General features: G+C 42.1%; 2 protein-coding genes across 4 annotated transcripts in view; one reads left to right on the plus strand and one right to left on the minus strand.

Annotated features, from left to right (window-relative positions):
- Nucleotides 1-1,957: 1,957 nt before the first annotated feature.
- Nucleotides 1,958-9,640, minus strand: maea (macrophage erythroblast attacher, E3 ubiquitin ligase). Of its 2 annotated transcripts, none has more exons than XM_072664088.1 (9): nt 9,539-9,640; nt 6,148-6,333; nt 5,802-6,005; nt 5,557-5,679; nt 5,242-5,318; nt 4,453-4,561; nt 4,152-4,285; nt 3,784-3,979; nt 1,958-3,653 (listed from the first exon to the last, which is right to left on the minus strand). In XM_072664088.1, exons 1-9 carry the CDS (start codon nt 9,605-9,607, stop codon nt 3,558-3,560), a joined length of 1,194 nt encoding a protein of 397 aa, XP_072520189.1. In that variant the 5' UTR covers nt 9,608-9,640; the 3' UTR covers nt 1,958-3,557. The 2 variants fall into 2 exon arrangements, with proteins under 2 accessions (XP_072520189.1, XP_072520190.1); XM_072664089.1 differs by lacking the exon at nt 9,539-9,640 and adding an exon at nt 8,329-8,527.
- Nucleotides 9,009-23,007, plus strand: part of ctbp1 (C-terminal binding protein 1) — a 42,364-nt gene continuing 28,365 nt past the window's right edge. Inside the window, exon 1 of one of the 2 annotated variants that reach the window (XM_072664087.1) lies at nt 9,009-9,625. Coding sequence is in view for 1 of the 2 variants with exons in the window: in XM_072664086.1 (XP_072520187.1) it covers nt 12,539-12,545 (7 nt within the window). In the remaining variant the exon portion in view is untranslated. Of the gene's footprint in view, nt 9,626-12,475; nt 12,546-23,007 lie in introns of those variants that run through there. The other variant, XM_072664086.1, reaches the window with a different exon arrangement.

A 23,007-nucleotide genomic window follows, 5' to 3' on the forward strand; every position in this document is an offset into this window, starting at 1 on the left:
TGTGCAAATGCACACACAGCCAGCTTGTCTAGTACTGCCAATAGAATAGGACTCTCCAGAACCGTACTGGCACCATGCCTAATGCCAGGCGTGGGCTAGAGGGCTATAACCCCCCCAAGCTGATAGATAATGCTCCAGACAATACTTTTGGGATGAGTTGGGAAGTTGGGGATGAGGTGGGTGGTGATCAACCAAACCTTGTAACCTCAAATCCTCCAAAATCTAGTAGAAAGCCTTCTTCCCTGGACAGTAGAGACAGTTACTCCAACATAATCAGGATCAGCTCTTTTTAAGTATGTTTTTGAACAGGTGTCCCAATACTTTTGTCCATCTAACTTTTGTATCTAATTTAGTTAAAATTTTGAGGTGCCACATTAATGAATAATGACCTAATGGGGTCTGTGCCACACTGGTCTCGTTGGCTAATGTTTGTTAGCTAGCTGGCTAGCTATCTAGCTAAGTAGCTAGCGAGAACCTAGCTAATGCTAGCTAGCTGCCATCAAATCCTCCTCAGACGTGGGTAGGACGTGATTTGCTCGCTTGGCCTTTAATGTGCTAGTTGAATTTATTGTACACAGGCTGGAAAACAGGTACACCGGGGTCTGCAATCTCACCTACCTTCCATATTTTGAGAGGAACGTGGGTTGTAGTGTTAGCTTAGCTTAGCCTAGCTTAGCCTAGCTTAGCTTAGCTTAGCTCGCTATCAACCTCAAGTAACGGTCGCAGTGCGTGCGGTCGTGCTCGTGAGTTTAGCCAGGAGCGGGTAACGGCAGCTAGCACCAGTCTTATTGGGGTTATAGCTGGATTTTGGGTCAATTTTGGGGTACCTCTGATACTGGTCATTGAGTTTGGAGATGTCAGGGATTATATATTCATATTAATGAAAGTATTAATACTAGCTATTAATACATCTCTGTATATATATTTGTATATTTGTATTCTGTATTTTTTTTTTGGCTTATATTTCTATATTTTCATATTTTTATATTCTATTCTTTAACTTAAATGTAACTTATTCTATTTTTATTTTCTTCATTTTTATTTTGCACTTTTGCACTTTACTTCATTAAGTTAAGGTTTAGTTAAGTTTAAATGTAGATTTTTATTGTATAGCTTGATGTGGGCAGACTGTCAAAAAAGCATTTCACTGCAAGTTATACTGTTTATGACTATGTACGTGACAAATAAAATTTGATTTGATTTGATTTTATTTTTTTTGAGCTAACTACGATAATGGCGCTTCTGAGGATCCAACTGAATTTCTACACTGAATTTAAGCGCCATATGAAAATGGTAGCCAGCAGACTGGACCTCAGATTTGATAAGCATTGATTTCCGTTCAGAAAACCACTGAAATCAGTGTATCCTGGTCTGTGCTTCTGTAAAGTAAGGTATGGAGTAAATTTCACAGCATTAATTGATCACAATTCTTGATCAACTCCCACTTTAAGGTGATCAGGAACTGATACCAGCACTAATATCAGAATATTAGTATCAATACTGCTTGATGTTGGATCAAAAAAGTGCTACCACCCATTCCTGCCTTTATTTTATCTTCTACCTAATGTTTTCCTAAAGATCCCAAATACCTACTAGTCCTCAGATGGACTAGTATGAGTGTCTAGCATTTTTTGTAGATCCTCTAATGGTTTTAATGAAAGCCTCCCACATGTTCTCCACTGCTGACCAAACATCTCATAATAGTGGCTGGACTTTCCTTTTCCAGACACTTCTTCACACAGTCCCACAGCTTCTCAATGGGGTTTCAATCAGGTGTCAGTGCTGTCTTGACATCTCTTGAACCTCCTCACGAGTGGCTAGAACGCGACATCTTGGCACATCAAGCCTTTTTTGTGGTTCTCCACCAAAAAAGTGGGTAGATCCGTTGATAAAACACATATACACATTTGTCCAGACCTTGGACAGTGAAAAAAATGGACAGCGTTTCTACAGCCGGTTGCAGAGACAGGGACAGTGTTTAATCAAATAAATTTTTATTGGTGACTAGACAATAACAACCCAACTACCCTAAGAATATACACATGCAGGAGCTGTATCTAAGTAGCCTTTCCACACTTACAATAAAATAACACATTTGGAAGCAACTTGCTAATACAAAGGAAAAATGGTGGTGTGCTTAAAAAAATAGGGTCTGGGTGATCATAGACTACCCATCCGTTACCTGCAGTTGCTCCTGTGAAATCTGAGAAAGCCGAGAACTCTGAAATAGAAAATGTGTGCTTGAACAGCAATACAAAAAAAATCATCACTTTTTTTGTTGTTGTTGTTGGAAAATTATCATGAAATGATTATCTGAAGCACACTTTTTAAATGGTATTTGATTACTGATTAAGTCAAAAGAACATTAAGGAACCACATCTATCCCAAACCCATGTAGGGCATACCTAACACAAAATAGGAAGACAGCCTATTAAGGGAAATGGGAAGAAGTCTTCGGTGGTCTCGTTTAGTATGGGGGCATACTGAATCAGACCATGTTGATGCACTGTGCATGTACATGAATCTATCCTGAGATCCAGATAACACAGACTGCTTTGGTAAATGAATGCGTCCATCTTTAATCCCAAACACCCCTAAATCTGGCATGACGTCATGGAGAGTGCCACCATAAGTGATGCCCATGTTTTATATTCTTAACACACCAAAATCCTTACAAAGCCACCTTGAAAATGTTAAGACTTATTGGTCACAATGCAATCCTGCTACACTTGACCTAACAAGTTTGACTTTGGTCATGATAAGATGCTGCTTGACTCCACATATGTACTGCACGTAATGATGATGAGGATGATAATGATGATGGTTGCGGTAATAATGATACCCAGTCACTGATATGGCTACACACGGCATGTGATGTAAAATGTCGGCTAATAGCAAACCTTCTCTATAGCTACCTACGCACTGTGATGTCCTCTACACCTAGTTACGTCAACTGAGAAATACGTGAGAAGTATTGCGAAAGATGCTACTGTAATTTCTAACTGCAAGAACAATGAGCTATTTTGTAAAAGTATGCCAGTATCAGTTGAACTGGAGTGGTAACAGATTTCACAGGTGCTTAAGCAAGGCAATAGAAATGTACCCCCCCCCTACTACAACCCAGTTACAATCTGCCTAAAAAGAGAATTGCAAAATGGGTGCGCCCTTGATCGAAACCAATGAATAGTCAGGTCTGAAACACACTAAAAAAGGCAGAAGCTCTCAGATATATGATATTGAGCCATGTCCTTTTGTCCTCATCACACAACTGTAAAGAACCAAGTAAAGGAAATGTCAAAATATCAACCTTTTGAAATGACCTACGTTCCTCTCTATTATCACCATTCAGTTGCACTGTTTAAACCTCGAATCGATTCTAAACCATTTCTCAATGAAGGTTTGGCAGGCCAGTAGAGTGCATGTCGACAACTGAATTCAGTCTTGTAGAGTCTTGCAGGCTGGGAAACCGAGGCCCTTCAACTAGAGGTGTCGTGTTGGGACTCATTCAGCCCAGGGTGGAGTCACAAAGAACCAAGAACTATCCTCTGGAGGTCTCATCACATGATGTAGACCTTCTCAGCCTGGGAGAAGTTGAAGACCTCTTTGGTTCTGGGGCATACCACCTTGTCGTCTTGGCGAATCGACAAGAGAGACTGCAGAAGGAAGTCAAACAAAAGATCTAGATGAGCTGAGCGTCAAAGGAGAAGTCAATAAACACGAGGGGGAAAAAATAGCTGTAAAAAAAAAAAGTAATAGCTGCTCATCCAACTGTTATCTACTCACATTGTAGCCATAAACGTAGCCATTAGGCAGCATCATGGGTGGATTGTTCTCATTCATGACCTCACCGGAGATTTTGCACACCAGACGGGAGTTTGCACAGTGGGCCATGGGCAGAGGCTGAGCCAACTTGTTCAGGGACTTGCTGCATACAGGGCAATCTGGGTTTTTGGAGGTTCCATCCTCTTTGTAACATTGCCTGTGAGCTGTGAGTTAAGGGCGACAACTTGCAGCATTATTACCATACAAGAAGAACCAGCATCTCATGATGTTATTCTCCTGAGAAGACTAACAATATTTATTCATGACTCTGCCAAACACTTCAAATGAAACAGTAATAGAGGCAGTCAAGCCCGCTGCTGAGAGGATACGGGGTTTTGATGGCAGACAGCCCTGCTTGTAGAGTGATGGTGAACACAGAGTTGTTCCCCAGCTGGTGTAATCTGTAGTTGTCGTATCTAAACTGCTGGATTAGCATTTTCCAGCGACCTGGATCCAGAAGGTCCTACAAAAACCAAACAAACAAACCAAAAAAAAAAAAAAACAAGCCTACTTAAAACGAATCACCTCTTTCTCAACAGCTAATATATTCCTGACATTTAAACAATAGATTCACATATAAGCTCAATAACAGAAGAGAACATGACTGATTTTTTTGTACAGAAATCTTACCTTGTAAGGGGAAATGTGAGTGTCAGAAGGGAAGGCCAGCATGCCCATCACCTGCCGTACCTCATCCAGCTGCCCGCCTTCTGCTTGGCTGAAGTGTTTTCGTGCATGTCTGTGGCAGATACACAGTATTATTTTTTTCTACTTCTCTTTAAACAGCCCTCAGTAATAAACCGTACCTGGATACATTTAGACTAAGGGCCTTTTCACGCCGGAAAGTCCAAGGTTCGTCTTTTTGGTAAATTGAACACATTAGGTTGTGAGCGCACTAAAGAACCTTGTCCAAACCACCACAAAAAAAAAAAAAAGGCAAGCGAATCAGACCATGGTTCAGTTGATATCTAGAGACCACCTTTTTCGGTAGGACCCAATTTTAGCCTTTCTGATCTGCCTGTGGTTCGCGGCATCTTTCAGACCTACTATTTTGGTTTGGACCAAACTGAAAAACTGAAAATCCGAACCAAACAAGAAGCTAAATGTTTCTTTCATTCCAAAACGATACAGGTTGATCTTTGATAAAATATATATTCTCTACTTAGCTGCTCTAAACACTGTGTACACAATTCTGAATGAATGTTATAGAAATGCTAAAGAAACCAATAGAAATGCTCAAAGTTATTTGGAATAAACTCTTATTTTATGCTGACTGACTTTTTACATTCAAAGTAAAAAACATTTTGCCTTCTCCTGTCACCATTTTGGAGATACAGGTTTTCATTTTCATTGGACAGCGACGATATATTTTCAGCCCACATTATTACAGAGGCATTTAGTACTTTGCATTTTATGTACCTTACTGCATCCATGCGTTTGTTCTGTCGAATGAGCTCGATAAATTCCTGGATCCTCAAGCTGAACTCCAAACAGCTCTGAAAGAAATTAGAAATGGCCGCATTTTAAAACAATACATTTAAAATTCTTTTCTCAGGATTTGCTGATATTTTGTGGGACCCATTCTTTTGAAGTATTGCCATAAGTCATTGGTGGCAATACATGGTAGATCCACCCCCGTCCACTTCTCAGGGGGTAAGTACACTAGTCAGTAATCATAATAAATCATATGTTAATCCTTTCATTTTAAAGGTAGTCATTGCAAGTGTGCCTTACCTTCATTTTTCGCAGACGAGATTTGTTGTCATGGCACCAGGCCAAACAGGTGGCTGTTTCCTGTCTCTCTAGTGATTCTTCCACTTCTTTTGCGGTGAGGAACATCTCAATGTTGACCAAATCCTGGCGGAATAACGTGCAGATTAATTACACATCTGGGACAAATAACAATTTAAAAATGCAGAATTTCATTTATCTGCCCTCCTCCTTTTCCTCCAAACACACAAACCAGAGAGAAAGCTCACCTCAATGCCACTTTGCCTGGCGAGCTTGACTGCGGTATTGTAGTAGCCGCAGCGCAGCAAATGCTCCACCATCATACGATCCATGCGTTTCCTCTTCCACACACTGACATTGGCTGGCTGGTCACTGCTGTGCTCCTTCAGATGTTCAATGCGTCGTTTACAGAGCTTAGCACTCTCATCCTCTGCCTGGATGGACTCTGCCGCCTTCAGAAGATCACAATCTGTCAGAACTCTCCATCTTAGCGCTTAATACTAATTTAACACCAATGGCTAATTTGAAAAGGTTTTTCTGGGACACATCCTGAAAACCCCTCCACAGTGCTGAACTGTTTTTATGGCAGCTTACCTTTCTTTTGAGTGCGCTTAGCTTTTCAACCACGCCATCCAGGAGTGAGACCACAGAGTCCACCACAGGGAAGGAGCTGCTGAGGGTTTTCTCCAGCTCAGCAACCACCATGGTCACGTGACTGGTCTCCCGGTCTATGTTCTTCTGAGCAGCACGGAAGCGCTTATTTAAGGTCTCATAGGGAACCTATAAAAGACACAGGAAACAGATTCACAGACAGGTGCATAAGCAATCAGATCAGTCTACTGAGCAATATATCTAGTTTAGGACTGTCAATGTAAACTCGTAGCACAACTGAGTGTTTCAGATTCCTAAATACAACCATTAGACTTCAGAAATAAGGAGCTGCTAAAAATGTGCCTTATTTTAATATTGAAATGTTACCATTTCCAGTTTAATAGACCATCGAAATACAATTTTTATACGCCTGCACATCTGGTTACCTTTTAGCCAGAGGATTTAACACTTAGTCAAGCAGATCCGATTGCTGTGTGGGACAGAATATGCAAAAGTATTTCCTGTGCAGCAATTATCACTGGTGTTTCAGCTGTCAACTGTGTCTTGGTGAGACAGATGTCTTTACACTGCTATAACTTGTAGCTCACATGTGCCTCGGACCATCCCCTGAAGTAGTTTGAGTGATCAGACTTGTATGTATTTTAAATGCATCTTGGGTATAATATAATGCCAATATTCAAGACAAATGAAGTGACCATTCGTCTTGAGTATCAGGAATGAACAAACTAAATACAGAAAGTGTCAAGCTTGCTTTTATTTATTAATATATATATATATATAAACACATATACAGCATAGTGACATGCCTTCCTCGACCACCTTTTATGGGCTTTTAGGAGTCCTTCAGGTTGTCCAAACTAAAACCATTAAAACACTAAAAACTAAAAATGTTGTTTGTGTCCTGTTAACTTTTATAATAGTCTACAAAGTTCCATTTACCGTAAAAAGAACAAGACGTACCAATGTCTGGTTCACAAAACATTATTTTAGCAGGAAGCATGCATTAATGCACAATGTTAATTACCTTAGATCACCCGACACCATGTTTCAAAGATACTGTGAGAATTTTATCAATACTTCTTGTGTGACAGTGACAGTATTTTACATATTAAAGTATATAACAGCTAGTTAAACAAGGTGTGGCTCAAAAACAGTGCCAATTATTTTTCAGTTTTAAACTGCTTTAAAGCAGAAATAAATGCCAGGTCTGTATTATTATTATTATTATTATTATTATTTTAAAAACACCCCACAGCAATCTCTCATAGGGATATCAATCATAACAGTAAGAAATCCGAGTGTTAATCTGAAACATTAGACCATTTCCTAGTTCTTGGTTATTCCAGGTTGCTACCTAATGCCTACCAAGAAAATCTAAGCGGTGGAGATACAGACATTCCCAGCTTCCTCAAACACTTGTCAAACTACCCTCTTTATAAATTGGATTATTACTTTGCCAGTGTTGCCCATGTCCTACATACTGCTGTATGGCACAATCCAACAAAGAAAGCTGATACTCGGACATTCAGAGCACTAAAGAGGCCAATCGGCAAACCTGGACAGTAATGCACTACCCACCACACCTACACAGCTGTAATGCAAAGGCTAGGCTAACTGAACCAGGCTCGGTGAATGTGGTTAGTGGTTAGATAACCAATACCATCACCAATACCATCACCAATACATCCCAACGAGGCAAGCACAGATCACCCCCGACCTCCCTGCTCTCTGGCACAGCACACACACACACACTCACACACACATGATCTTTTTGTTCCTACACCTGACAGCAAGCACCGAGGAACCTGCATCATTTATATTCTGTACGCGTGCTCAGCACCGGTACTAGATAACGGAACATCACACAGTGGAACAAACGCTCCCTGGTTCAGCCCAGTTCAGCCCAGTTCAGCCCAGACAATGCACAAAAGCACAGCTCATCAGAGAACCTGCCAAAGCGCCCTGATCGCCCTCATTCCCAATGACTGCATGCCTAAATCTTCCAGGAGGGGAAGAGAAATCTGTGACGCAGAGAACAAAGGTGGCAATGCCAGACATCAAACGTTAGGCTCCCCTCACGCCCAGACACCGCGTGCGTTCATCCGGGCTATTCAGAGTGAGAAATTAGCCTGAACCCAATGCCCTCAACACACCAACACGTACCCCTGTCCGACCCCTGCGAGCATCCCTCCAGCGTGGATCATCAGGAGCTGCCAGCCCTGGCTACAACACAGCCTCTTCCAGGCTGGCTTTGGTGACTAACGCCAGCCAGTGGTCACCACCACCGTCCTGCGTAGACAGTCAGTCAGTCAGACAGACAGACAGACAGTCAGACAGACAGACAGTCAGTCAGTCAGTCACGACCACCTGGGGACCTTCTTAAAATATAATACCCCCCTCCTAGCCAGCATCTAAGCATGCGTGGCTAGCTGGCTCGAGACACAGCGGTTGCTTGGCTAGCTAGCTGCTCACCACCACATCTTGGGTTACGTCATGTTAGCCAGTCGCCAGCTAGCCAAGTGGCTAGCTACTTAACTAGTTGACAGCAGCAGCAGCAGGAGGAGCAGGAGACACATTTCATTTCAATTTAGGGCTATTTCAGTGGATAGGTGTTAGTTAGTTAGCTAGCTATGCATTTCAGTACACGGCCGTTTATATAGCTATATATGTAGCTAGCAGCTAGCCTAGCCTAGCCTAGCTAGCTAGCTAACTCCCCCGGGTAGGTTAGTCGATTAGGTGAACGTGCGGGTCGTTCAATTTGAGATTTACTTATTTTTACTCACTTAAATGCTGCAATTTAGCTGTTTTAGGCTACATTTATTATTTCAGCAGACGTTATGATCAGTTTATTCGTGCTACTGTTCAGTAATCTGCTGTAGTGTGGATATGAGGCCCGTTTGCCTGCAGGGTTGTTTCTGGCTAGGCTAATGTCAGTCAGTCAGTCCGTCTGTCGCTATGTGAGGCTCAGCCTCCAGAAAAACCATCAAAACCATTAAAACCATTAAAACCAGTACAGATCACGTATCGTACTAGCTAGCTACTTCTTCTACGATACGCCTAAAACCGACTAGCTTTCACTGGCTATCGTTAGCCCTGTCGATGTCGATGTCGATGTCTCTCCCCCCCCTCCTCTCTCTCTCTCTCTCTCTATATATATATATATCTATCTCTCTCTATCTCTCTCTCTCTCCCTCTCCGGCTTGTTTTGCTACCTTGCTTTAGCCCCGCTAGCTCGCAGACCTCTCTCCTGGTCCTCCGTCCGCTGACATCTCCACTAACCTGACCTACTCCCCCACCACCAGCCTGGATCAGCCCAGCCCAGCCCAGCGCTGCAGCCCGTCTGCTGTAAAGGGTCCACACGGCGCCTACAGACCTTGAGAGTCGGATATTCCTGAACCTTCAGAGCCATGGAGAGTTGAGCAGCTGTTTCTTGCACCGCCATCTTCGTTTGGGGAGAACGGTATGTGCTCTTGCTCATCGGTGGCCCTCACTGTAGTCCTAGTGGAGAGCCTTTCTCTACTGACCCCTAATGGCACTCAGTGTCGTGTATGTGTCGTTGCAGCCTGTAGGCTGGTGCACCAGTGTGGGTCAGGGCCTAGTGTGGGTTTCTGTGAAAGCCTGTGAGAGAGAGAGAGAGAGAGATGGTTGAGTGTGATGCTGATGCGAGGTGGTTGGTGTGGTGCAACAGATAACACCACCACCTACCATTGCGTTACAGCAACACCATGTGGGAGACCAGGGTTCGATTCCCGGTCTGGGTGACTATGCTGCGCTACACCGATAAGAGTCCCTGGGCAAGACTCCTAACACTACATTGGCCCACCTCTGTAATACGAGTAACCTTGTAAGTCGCTCTGGATAAGGGCGTCTGCTAAATGCCATAAATGTAAATGTAAATGTTCTACCATTTAGGAGTCCTCTCAGCAACTCCAGCAGACCAGTAAGTAGATCAAGTAGGTAGGTAGAGGTAGGGCTCGGCCTGTTGTTATTCTTGTGAGTTAACATTAAGGCTCAGTTCTACCTCAGGACATCTCCAGAGGTCTTTTAGAGGCCATGCCTCAACGTGATCCGAACCACTTTGACAAGGACCGAATTGGATCAGAGCATCTCCAAAACATCAGACAGGTCTTGTGGGACGTTCCTAGTATGTCAGTCGGTAAAACCTCCTGCTCCAAGGTGCTCCAAGGTGCTCCAAGGAAGGACAACCAGTGAACTAGTTGATGTGAGGTCATTGATGTGATCCCCCAAAACTCTCACAGGACCTGTCTGATGTTTTGGAGATGCTCTGATCCAATTCGGTCCTTGTCAAAGTGGCTCAGATCTTTATGCCTGCCCATTTTTTTCCTGATCACCTTTAAGAACTGACTGTTCACTTGCTGCCTAATGTATCCCACCCTATATGGTTTTATTATTATGGCTGATGGGTGTATCTGTGAGGAATCCAGTTTTTACTTTTTCCTCATTAATATTTAACCACAGTTCCTTTAAAACAATCTAAAGCATCCAGTAAATCATACACATTGAGACTAACTGTCTGTTTGAGTAAAGTATATTAAATAGAATTTAATAAGTACAATTATGAATTAATTTAAAAAATCTGCCGATTTACAGATCACTAAAACTGAAATGCAATATAGTCGGTGTATATAGGCAATACATCGGTCAGCGCTAGTTTGAACAGTGCACTATTCGCCGGACAAAACCGGAACTCAAAGCTGAGGGGGGACAGTAATCCAACTGAGGGGGCATCTGGGAATAAAAAGTCCTGCCAGGTGTACTGTCTGCACTCCAAGGACACACAGTCCACCGTCCTCCAAGGGTGCGATAGGAATTCTGCTGGAATTGGCTGCAGTACTGGTTTGGAGCACAATAGCAACAGAGGCCAGTATATTCCACACCACTTGCAGTTGCAGTTTGTTCATCTGTTTTTATCATCACTTTTGTTTTCCACTGAACTATAAATTGCTGGGAGTGAGCTTTACACACACCAGGCGTTTCAGATCTATTCAAAATCTTTAAGAATGAGTACGGTATGAAACTCTTACAGTATTGGGGTGAGCGTTAAAAAAGTGTGAACATTTAAAATGACTCAAAAGTAGAAAGTAAAAAGTACCCCTAAAAGTATTCAGTAATACCTGAGTAAAGTACAAAATCTTAAACCTAAATGACACTCAAGAACAGTCACCAAGTACAATTACACAAGTGTTTCCACCCCTGCTAGTTAGAACACGAGTCGCCTACGCTTCTTGGCACACAGCCCGTGGGTTTGGGACTCCTCAAAGGGAAGGCTATGCTGATGCCTTCCACGGTAAAACACAAAGTTTGTAAAATGGGTGTGTCCTCAGATTTTTGTCAGATCAGTAACTTTCCAGGCCTTCAAGAGAGGGGTTTGACTCCTCTCGACTGGCACCTTATATGGACAAAAGTATTGGGACACCTACTCATTCATTGTTTCTTCCAAAACCAAGGGTATTAAAAAAAGAGCTGATCCGGCTTTTCTTGGAGTAACTGGCTTGGTTTTCTTGGAGGAAGGCTTCTACTAGATTTTGGAGCATTAGTGAGGCCAGGATGTTGGATGATCACCATCCTACCTCTTCCCCAACTCCCAAACTCATGGGAGCCCCATCCATGATTCCAGAGAACACAGTTCCACTGCTCCGCAGCTCAATGCTGGGAGGGGGGGGCTTTATACCCATCTCTCTAGCCCAGGCCTGGAATTAGGTATAGTACCAAGAGGTTCATGATTACTTGCTCCAGAAAGTCCTATATTCTATTGCTAGTACTAGTAGTCTAGACAAGCTGTGTGTGTGTGTGTGTGTGTGTGTGTGTGTGTGTCTGTTTCAGCAATCGGTGCAACTTAAAGTTGCTGAATGCATTCATTAGAAAGGGTGTCCACAAATATTTGGACATGTACTGTATATCTCTGATTTCTAAGTTTCTCAGGCTTCACATCAGCCTCCTCTGAATGACTTTGTCCACACGGTCGATGGATTTCACCTTTAACTACAGTAGAAGAACATGTTTCTAATGCTTCCTCACACGAGACAATGCCAAAACTTTCATTCATCAAAAAAAGAGCTGTTCCTCTGCTCTCTGTCCATCCCCTCTACACCATCCCCCCATACACTCGTTCACCTCTTCACCGCCTCCCTCCTTCCCCACCCCACAGCATGCTCAGATTTCGGTTTCCTGCATGAAACCCTCCCCCAGTCAGCCTGAGCAATGAGCCACGATACGATTGGCTCTTTTCCAAAGGCAGCCCACAGTCGCAGGGCCTGATTGGTCCCTTTCTGTTTTTTTCCCCCTCCTCTCGGGCCCTCATGCTTTACCCAATTCCCAGGCACACTGAGGGACTGAGCCTCCAAAGCGGGTGATGCAAGGTTTGTCATTGTTTTTGCCCCCCTTTCTTTCCCCCCTCTGAGCTGTGTGTGCTTGTCAGTGCCCGGCCTCCGAGAGCACTGACACAGGCTTTCTCGTGCTCTCCCTCTTTCTCTCTCTCTCTCTTTTTCCACAGGCAGGGAGAGGCAGTCAGGGGCTGGTTTGGTGGGGCTGGCTTTCTAGCTGACACACTGCATTTGAGGGAAGTGGTAGTTGTAGAGGAAAAAAGAAAAAGAGAGAGAGAGGGAGAAAAGAAACAGAATGGCGGAGTTCGAGGTGGGTGTTATAGACTAGACTTGTTTATCAGCCCACTGGTATTTCTGCTTATCTCACTTTTATCCTAACGCACGGTTGAGTGCTGGTTTATGCATGAGATGAAGGAGTTTTGCCTCCTTCAGTTTGAGTTCCGTATTTTTAAAGCTTTTAAGACACTCCACTGAGCTCTTCAGGACCAGTTGCACTTCAGTGGAACACACACCCACACCCCAACGTACTGTACTTGGGCAACAAACTGACAAGGGCTTGATTTGTGGGGGGTACAGGAGGACGCCACCCTTCCAGTAAGGAAGGAAAAAAAAGATAAGAATCATCTCCCACTGACTTTGACTTTGTCAGAGGTTTGATGTTGATACACTTTTAAAATGAAAGGTGCTACAAAGGGTTCTTTAGGTGATGCCAATCGAAGAACCGTTTGTCATTCCATCGAGAACCATATTTGTAAATGAGATGTAAGTGGGAAGATCCTTTTAAAGGTGTAAAGAAATCGATTTAAAGGTTCTTCACACTCGCATCTCTTTCAGAGAAATGGTTCTTTATGGAAGCGAAATGGCATCGCTTAAACAACCTTTAGTAGGACCTTTAATTGTAGACAAAAGTCTTACACAGAAACTCAGCACCTAGATTTAATATTAGACATTTGAGTGTTTAGTAAGTCCGTTCTTGACCTCTGTGTGTCCACTATGTATATTTTGCTAAATTATTCCCGCAGCTGCTTCAGAATTTTGTGAATTCCTGGCACTAGCAGTGCTCCCAATACTAAGACGGTAGGGACCTAACTCGCACCTCTTCCGATACATGCCAAGCCAGCCACCACTTATTTTCTTTTTATACTGCTGCCGATGCGGCATCACACCCAATTGTTCCGAGAAAAGCGCAGGGTCCCCAGCTCCACCACACTAACAGACACTTGTGCAGGCCAACATTGCTTAAGAGTGATGATGACAGAGCGCCGTCTAGCCACATGGAGAGAGCACGGCCTATTGTGTACTCCCAGTCTCCGGCTGCCGATGGCAAAGCAGCATGGCTCCTGTGAAAAGGTAGTAGACTGAGTAAACTGTTATCAACTGTGATCAGTGATGCTGAATGCGTTATTTCATTACATTTATGTTTTATATACATATATATATGTATATATGTATATATATATATATATATATATATATATATATATATATATATATGTGTGTATATATATATATATATATATATATATATATATATATATATATATAGTGCTGCAATCTGTAAGCAGTGCGTGAAAGATGTATTATAAATGGTAAATGGTAAATAAATGACTAAAATAGTATATATAAATAGTTATATAATATATAATAGTTATAGAAATGCAAAGTTTGTTCTGCAGCCTAGTCTCATTTGTATTTCTGCTCTAACGGTGCGTGCCGAATTCGCCAATCCGAAATTTCTATTCAATTTCAACGGACAGTAGCTAAAACTAAGTTATATGTGCGAGGGATTATGGGATAGCATGCAGCGTAAACATAACTCTCGGCACAGCGATGAAAGTTGAGCTGCCTTCAACTTTATGCAAATGTCACACAGCAGTACTACTGTGCTGACCAATCAAGGAAAAGCAGCATTACGCTGTTCGTGCACAACCAGTATGTGCCTACGCAGTTCCGTCTGCACGACATGGATGTGAACCCAGAAAGCATGGGATGGTTTCCAGCCCACATAGAGCCCAGCAGCTGCCACAGCCCTCTTCTATCTCCGGTGCATGGTGTTGTTAATTTAGAGTGTTTAAGCTCCGTGTTTATTGCTGAGTACTGCGGTAGAGCTTGTCATTAGATGCCACTGTAAATAGACAAAGTAAATGAGAGATATTTAATCTACTGTCAGATTTTACAGACATTTCATTCACAAATGGCCTATTTTAGGACCAAGTTTATGGGATGAATCTACTTGAGAAGGTAATTCACGACTTGACTTCATGATTGACACGTTCCTCGCGTCCTGTGTTGTAAGCAGAGGCGCTGCCAGGGATTTTGGGCCCCATCAAAAGATGTTGGTCCACACAACTCTAACATTTCTGCCAAATGAACATTTCTGTTAATACATTTTTTAGGGACCCTGTCAGTCACAGGCCCATCGTCCTAACTCCCCCATCCATACAGCACCCTGGTAAAGGGAGTGGACTGAGAATTCCCCCCCCTCTGCAATAGACATCTACTGTTATGTGATATTTCCTAATTTTAGTACATTTTTACACTCATCTGCATGTGGGCCTGCCACCTCTGCTGAAGCTAATCCTGGAGGAAACACTGGACCTTCATTACAGCGTCCATTCTTTCCAGGAGACCCCCTTTCAGCACTTCTTCAGAAATCTGCAGAAAGATCTTTTCACACCTCCAAAGCTTAGGAGCTTTTTCTGCTTCTCCCACTCCAAGCCATCCCTAACACCTTCAGTAATGTTGAAGTCTGCACTCTGAGAAGGACAGTGCTGTGAGAACACCAGCAGCTTCTTTGTTAGACTGGCAGTCTTTTTTTGTTGTTGTTGTCTGTTTCCTTTTCTCAGCCAGAGCTTCTCAGTCAGCTCCACAGCGTTGAGTCAGTCGTCTTCTCACAGAGGAAGGATGGACAGAAACACATGTAGATGTTTTCAGATCTGAAACGAGATTAGACTTTGATTTTCTCCTCTCTCTCTCTCAAAAAGAAAAGCTTTAAGGGCTTGTTTATCTGATGGGGGCAGCTTTAGCGGTGTACCTCAGTGCCACTCAGTCTTGCACAGTTGTTAGGGGTCCCCTTTTCTCTGTTTCTTTGTCTGTTGTGAGTTTTTCAAGAAAGGGGAGTGTTTGAACCACATAAGCTGTGAAAATGCAATTTCTCAGCACTTTAATGTGTTCAGGCATTCATGCGCTATTGTGGTGGTTTTGTTTGGCCTTAAAGAATGTCTGTATAATTAAATGGTTAAGATGTGGACAAGTCATTCAGAGGGGTTTGATGTGAAATGCTCTGGTCTAGATAAATGTACTGAGGGAATGAAAATTGGTGGTGATAGGAATCAGATGTCATATAAGTCTAATACCTCTAAAAACTCACTAACATTAAATGGCTATGAATAAGGTTTTGGCCTAATCTACAGTAGAGATGTACTTGGCAATTCTTATGCCCCAGTTTTATCCCTGTTTTATCTTTATCAACATTACAATATACACAGTCATATCAGAATAGTATGACCAACCCTGGTTAGGAATGAACTCGGCCCATTCTATCAGCTCCACTGCCCATATAGGAGCACTGTGTAGTTCTACAATTCCAGACTGTATCCATCTGTTTCTCTGCAGACTTTGTTAATTAGCCTTCTTTCACCCTGTTCTTCAATGCTCAGGACCACACAGGACTGACCACCACAGAGCAGGTAGTATTTTGGTGGTGGGTCATTCTTAGCTTTGCAGTGTTGGGCTGGTACAAGTGGATCAGACACAGCAGTGCTGCTGGAGTTATTAAACACCTCAGTGCAGCTGGACTGAGAAAAGTCCACCAACCACAAATATCCTAACAGCAGCGTCCTGTGAGCACTGATGAAGGACTGGAGGATGAGCAACACAAACTGTGCAGCCACAGATACAGAGCTTCTGTCTCTGACTGTACAGCTACAAGGTGGACCAATAGAGTGGACAGTGTTTTGTGGGACCTATAGGCTACGAAGAAGGTGTTTTCATAGGACAGAGACTATTTACATATATTAGTCTTTAAGGACCACTACCAGAAACGGCCTACCTAATTCTAAAGGATAAAAAGTTTTCCTAAAAAAAAAAAATAAAAACGTTAACACAATCATAGCAAACCTGGTAATGTTGATTAAACCCAGGCATTGCTTTCCTCTGTAGGTCGCTCCTGTCTCATTCGAGCTCATGTCTGTGTCTGCAAAGCGAGATGGCTTATCAAAGTAAATCTGAAAGCTCTAACCTTTCTGAAGCAGACATACTGAGCTTGTAAATCAGGGCATCTTCAGAGGCAGAGCAGAAAGGACGGCGCGCCTACTCCCTTATAGATTCCACCGCAGGTCGTGAAGATTTCCACACAGCGGTGTTGCTGGATGTGTCAGGTCTAATCAGAGCCTGATCTGTAGCACGTTTCTGTGCTTTAGCGATGAGCACAGGGCGAAAAGGAAGGCAGCTGAGCCTGAGTGCTGTAGACCTGTGGGTGAATATTCCTTTCGAGAGCTGGGGAAGACCTACCGGTCTGTTTTCTTCGATACCACATTTTCTGGTTTCATATTTAGTCACAGTTAATGCTTATTCTAGATGTTTAGGCGTGAAACGTTGCCCAAAGGTCAAACTGAAGCATGTCGGTTGTGTATAAAACAGTAGGGCCTACGATCATGACAGGAGCCTCCATACTGAGACTTGGCCGATTGAGTCTTTCTGCTGTAATTATAATCACAGAAAATTGGTCTTTTGTTTAAGACTGTAAATAAAAAGAAAACTGGCCTTGCAGTAGTGGTGAACCTCAGCAGGTCAGAAAGACGTTCGGGTTGACCTCAAACCCAACTTGAGTTTGGAATCAACCTCCAACAGACACGGAATTTTGGTTGGAAATCAAAGTCACATATCTGACATTGGGTTTACATCATTCTCCAACGTTAGACAGATGTTGAATTTTGGTTATAGAACACCATTGAAACCGACAGATTAACATCTAAAAATGTGATTGTGCTGTGTGGACGTTAACTCTACATTTTAGCAGGTGTTCGATTTTGGTCACCACGAGGTAAAGGTTTGCATTTTACATTAATATAACATTATAATGAGACGTTTAGAAGATGTTGAATTTTGGTAAGTTTGCTTTATAACCCATAAAATATCAATGTCTAATAATGCCAACAAGATTGTGACGTTTAGCAGATGTTGGACTACATGTTGGTATTACACTTATGTGACATTGGCATGTGATGTTTGAAAGATGTTGGATTTAACTTACTTACCATCAGAACTTAAAAGCACAAAATATTAATGTCTAATGATGTTAAAAAAGACACATCAAGTGGGCGTTAAGATTATAAAGTTTAGCAGATGTCAGGTTCGACGGCTAAATGTTGGTATTACATGTTAATATGATGTTAGCATGTTTGGAATATTTGGAAGACGTTGGATTTAGTTTTTTGTTACCTGATAACAACTAACAACATCTATTAATCTGTAACGTCTAGCTAACGTTTTGGTAATGTGACACCAGGATTTAAAAAAATGACAAAATATCAGTATCTAATGACGTTACAAAGTTACATGAAGTGCATAACATTAAGATTATGACGTTTAACAGACTGGATTGGATTTCGGGCTCCATATCTCATGACTAAATGTTGGTATTTTATGTAAATATGATATCAGCAGGTTTGGAAGACGTTGGGTTTTGGTTACGTAAAATCACAATCTAAAAACAACAGCTGTCGTCAGTGCTAGACATTGCCCTGACATTGAATTTTGTACATCACGACCAACATTCAACCATAACAACATCTATCGTCAATGTTGACGTTGGTGGCAGTTGGAAGCCGTGATGGCTAGTTAGTTTAATCACCTGGTTTCTGCACAAGCTGATCTTTATTTGGGAACCAAAGTTTATGGGGACGCTTTCAGTCCCTCAGACTATTTAGGGAAATGTTATCCGTGTGCTTTCTCTGACCAGGCTCACGGGAGGCACTGTGAGTTTAACCATTCGCCATGCTGCAGTGTGTGCACATATATATATATGTGTGTGTGTGTGTGTGTGAGTGTGTAAGTGTGTGAGTAAGGCAGCAGCAGTGTAATCTTTCTCAGGGGCATCTTTCCTCTCTTCTCCTCCTTTCTCTGCTCCTCTCCTTACCCCTCCTTTCTCTTGTTCCGCTTTACAATGGCGTATTGTTTTCACTGGGGTTGGCTGCTATAACCCTGTCCAGCCATCGCATCGCCTCTAACAGCTCGCTTCCTCTGCTGCTTGGCTTTAGTGTCATGTCTCTGGATTGATCTGACCAGCGTGGGTGCGCACGAACCATTTTCACCTTGCCGCGTCCTTGTGCCATTTTCCTGTGGAGGAAAACGGCTCCTCTAGGAAAGTGTTGCTTTTAGGTTGCTTTTTTTTTTTAAGTGCAGCTCTCTGCTGTGTTGAGATTGAGGTGGATTGAAAATTGGGCTTGGCATGAAATCAATGAAGGCTAGTTGACAAAGCAGCATGTAGTGGTGATTCACATCCACTAAGCCATATCCCCACAGTATTTAATCACTATTATCATAAATTATGTCACAGTTTACTTTTCTCATCATGTATATGGATATTTTGTGAGCTTAAAGAACACTAACATAATTAGTGAAAATGAACTGAATTTAGTGAAGCATGGTCGGTGAGACGTACAACAAATATTAACGTAGGGGAGTAAGAAATGATCAATATATCCAAGCATCGTGATATTATGTTTCGTATACTGTATTCTCAAAAATCCATAATTTAAATATAAAGAATGGTGGCAGACAGCAGTTCATTTTGTGTTGTGTTTAAACCTCTGACCACTAGAGAGCAGCGTTGTACTCCCGCTGTAAATCCCACTGTTCTGATTGGATAAAAAGATTTTATGCATATAATATGGTGTATTTTTATACTTTAACAGTTAAAAAATCTTAATAAATGACGTTGTTCACAGTAATGCAGTATATTGTATCATGATTCCTAAATTTTACTGCTTGACGGTGTGTTTTTTTTATTGGCAGAAACTCAATATCAGTTAAATATTAGTATATTATCTTAATAAATTATTGCTTTTTTTTTTTTGCACAATATCTACATGCTCCGAAATGACTGGAATTAAATAGGTTTTTGGCTTCTCTTGTAAAGCTGCCATCATTAAGCTAATATTAAATATCGGTTCCTGTTTCTAGGTAGTAATGAATGCATTAGCAGCCAGTTTCCTTCACAGTAATGATGTCTGGTCAAAGCTAATGGTGATTTGCTATTGGAAATGACCTTTTAGTCGAACCCCCCACTTTTAGTACCAGTTTTATCCCTGATGTCATTCCATTACTTTATTAGCTGAAGTAAAGTTGGTTATAGGAGCCTTCGGAGTGAACTCAAGGGTTGCCTTCAGAACCATGACCCCTGATTTGATCGGCTTTAGGGTGCAAACTTCTCCTTCTGTTAGCAGACTGCTGACATTTTTTTCATTTACAAGTCTTAAGTAAGTTATTTAGTTAGTGAGCTAAAGGCTGGCTTAGGCACACTGAGGCTAACCAGTCTGAGGGTGAGTGGTGTCCAGTTGAAAACGATACCTCTCAGTCTTCCCTCTCGCCAGTTTCATGCATGTCCAAGGGGTGAATTGAAGTTGTTGAGAGGATGTTAAAAACAGTATTGAAATGAAGCCCTGGATCATAGTCTGTATCTAATGTTATTAACTACAGTATATAACTATATTGTTATTATAAAAGGTAAAGGTGCACGTATTTGTCACTGTACACTGTACAGCGAAATGTGTCCTCCGCATTTAACCCATCTGTGGTAGTGAACACACACACACACACACACACACTAGTGAACTAGGGGCAGTGAGTACACACCCAGAGCAGTGGGCAGCCAACTCCAGCGCCCGGGGAGCAGAGAGGGTAAAGGGCCTTGCTCAAGGGCCCAACAGTGGCAGCTTGCCGAGCCTGGGTATTGGGAATCGCCACCTGAGCCACCACTGTCCAATAGTATGTAATATATACTTTAATAATAATGGGTATATATAATATATACCCACCTTGACCTTTTTTGGCCCTTTGTCCACCACAGTCTTTGCACTTTGGGCCCTCTGAACCAGTTTAGAAAGCTTTATGGTCACTGAGTCACGGTGGCATAACACCAAACCGGACACATCTAGGGACATTTCGGGCAGCACTCTACCTCGCTTGATCTTTATCTTTAGCTATATGAACACTAGTTACATTGAGAACCTTCTTGAGCCCCCACGTCATCCACGCTGACCTTATTTGCCAGCTAAACCAACAGCCCACCCCTCCTCCCCTCCCCGATGCCCTGAGTGGCTCTAATGAAGTCACGGAGAAAAGGCATCTTCTGCTTCAGTACCAATCGGCCTGACTTCTGCGCTGGAGCACGCATGCCTCGTCTGTTTGTGCTCACACGCTGCCTTATTAGCCAGATAATACAGCAGCTAGCCGCCGTCCTCAGTATAAATAGCACTGTGAGTCCACAGTCACACAAAAGAGCTCAGCGTGGAGAGCCAGAACAGGGGAATGGAGAATCACTTTGGAAAGAGCTGGAAACAATTTATTTAAGAGGTGCAAGGAATGGTCTCGGACATGAGGGGGAAGAACTGAAGGAGCTGTATTGCCAATTTGTGAAGGTTCAGGACAGATGTAACTTAAATACATTCATCATCAATTTAGAAGTAGACCTATATCAAAGTAATTCACTCATTCATCTGTTCAACTTATTTATCACTTTAGCTCATTATACAAGGCAACCAATTAGAACAGAAGTCATTATCATGTCACAAAAAACATTAGGCCTACATTTTAATACATCTGAATATTCAGCCTCAGCAACTTGTTAAGCCCCGCCCATTCACAATTCAGCTATAAGGAGTGTTTCAGTCCAGACTGCTTTTTGATTGAGGCACATTACAAGGTAGCCAATGAATACCGAGCTCATTTACATGCACCAGAGCTCATTAACATATGAGCTTTATTGATCTATTCCAATCTAAAAGGCAGAGTAACAGACAGTTGATAAATGGTCGTGTAAAAATGAAATACTTTTGGTGCGTAAACCCAAATAAACCTCATAAGTGGTCTCAAAACTCAAGAACAGAATCAGAACGTGGGTCATCTAAAGGAAATGAGTAACTAACTGCACTTGAGTTCTTGAAGTGTGACTCACTAATGAGAAAGCAAGAATGTCTGTATTCCTACCAGGATATTTTTAGGGTCCAAACCAAGGATTTTAGCTCATATTTAATAGCAAGGAGTGCAGTTCTGATCTTTATGTGTTCTAGACCTTTTGGGTCAGTGCTGTTACCATGCTGTAACGAGCCTCTAGCCAGCATCTCTCCTAATGTGCAGAAATGAATATGGACTATATGATTTAAAGAGCTCTTGCTATGGAAAACCCCATTTCCATCCTATTTTTAAAAAATGAAAGACGTCTGGTATTTTTACACCCCCCCCCTTTCTGCACAGTCCATCTACATATTTGTGATGTCACATAAATATTGCATGTGCATATGTCAGGCTGTTCAGCCTACAAAGGTTTAGCTCCACCCTTTTACTCTGAAGTTAGGATTCAGAGCTGGATTGCCTTTTAAATGCAGTGCAATACAGGACAGCCAATCAGAACAGAGCTCATTTAAATATATCAATATTAAAGGTCTTATATCAGGGAAAATCAGATTGTTTTATTAAATGAAAATGTGTAATGGAGTATTTAAATGTTGCTGTATATACGTATTTACATATATACAGTATTTACATATATATACTTTTTTCATTTTGTGATGTCACAACTACCAAAACAGCCTACTTTGACTTAATAAAAAGCTTATATGTAAATGAAGATGAAGAAATAAGAGACTTTTTGGTGTGATATGGGCACAATAAGTGAACCTTGGGGTTGTGGGGGTGGTGCAAGGCGTATTACAGATGTGGGCCTTTTAATGGCACAGTAACAAAAACAGCGTGTTTAATTATAAAAGCTATAGAGAGGCTAGAAACAGTCATGCAGATATGAAGCTCTTTTCACTGTGACTTGGGGGCCATAAGTGAATTCCAAGGTGAAAAGAAATTAAACACGGTGTAGACAGGGGCGCTGCCAGGGATTCAGGCCCCTATGAAAAGATATTGCACTGGGCCTCACAACTCAAAAACGTCTGCCAAAATACTCAATTAATACAGTAATGTCAGTCACAGGCTCTTAGAGTCGTCCTAACCCCTTAGACGCCGTCCCTGGGTGTAAGATATGGGCCCTAACAGATCTATTTAAAGCAAGGTTGGGAAATAGCTATTCCTCTACTGTATAGAGGAATTATGGCTGTTTTGGGATCATACACCCACTCGAATGTGCACAATAACGTAGGACAGAAAATGTGGCATATGGGCCCTTTAATGCAGTAGATTTCCAGCTGTTTATTAAAAACACATTGAAATCAGACCCAACCTGAGTGTTTCTAGCTAAGATCAGCCTGAGGACATTCCAGCTTTAGTA

The sequence above is a fragment of the Salminus brasiliensis genome, chromosome 19 (assembly GCF_030463535.1).
Source record: "Salminus brasiliensis chromosome 19, fSalBra1.hap2, whole genome shotgun sequence".
NCBI classification, from domain to species: domain Eukaryota; kingdom Metazoa; phylum Chordata; class Actinopteri; order Characiformes; family Bryconidae; genus Salminus; species Salminus brasiliensis.

Excerpts from the sequence above, each read along its gene's own strand:
- maea (XM_072664088.1), bottom strand. The coding sequence starts at position 9,607 with ATGGCGGTGCAAGAAACAGCTGCTCAACTCTCCATGGCTCTGAAGGTT. Across the intron at positions 4,562-5,241 it reads AAACGCATGGATGCAGTAAG|ACATGCACGAAAACACTTCA; the intron begins GTACATAAAATG and ends TATCTGCCACAG. Across the intron at positions 3,980-4,151 it reads CTGTCTGCCATCAAAACCCC|GCAATGTTACAAAGAGGATG; the intron begins GTATCCTCTCAG and ends CACAGCTCACAG.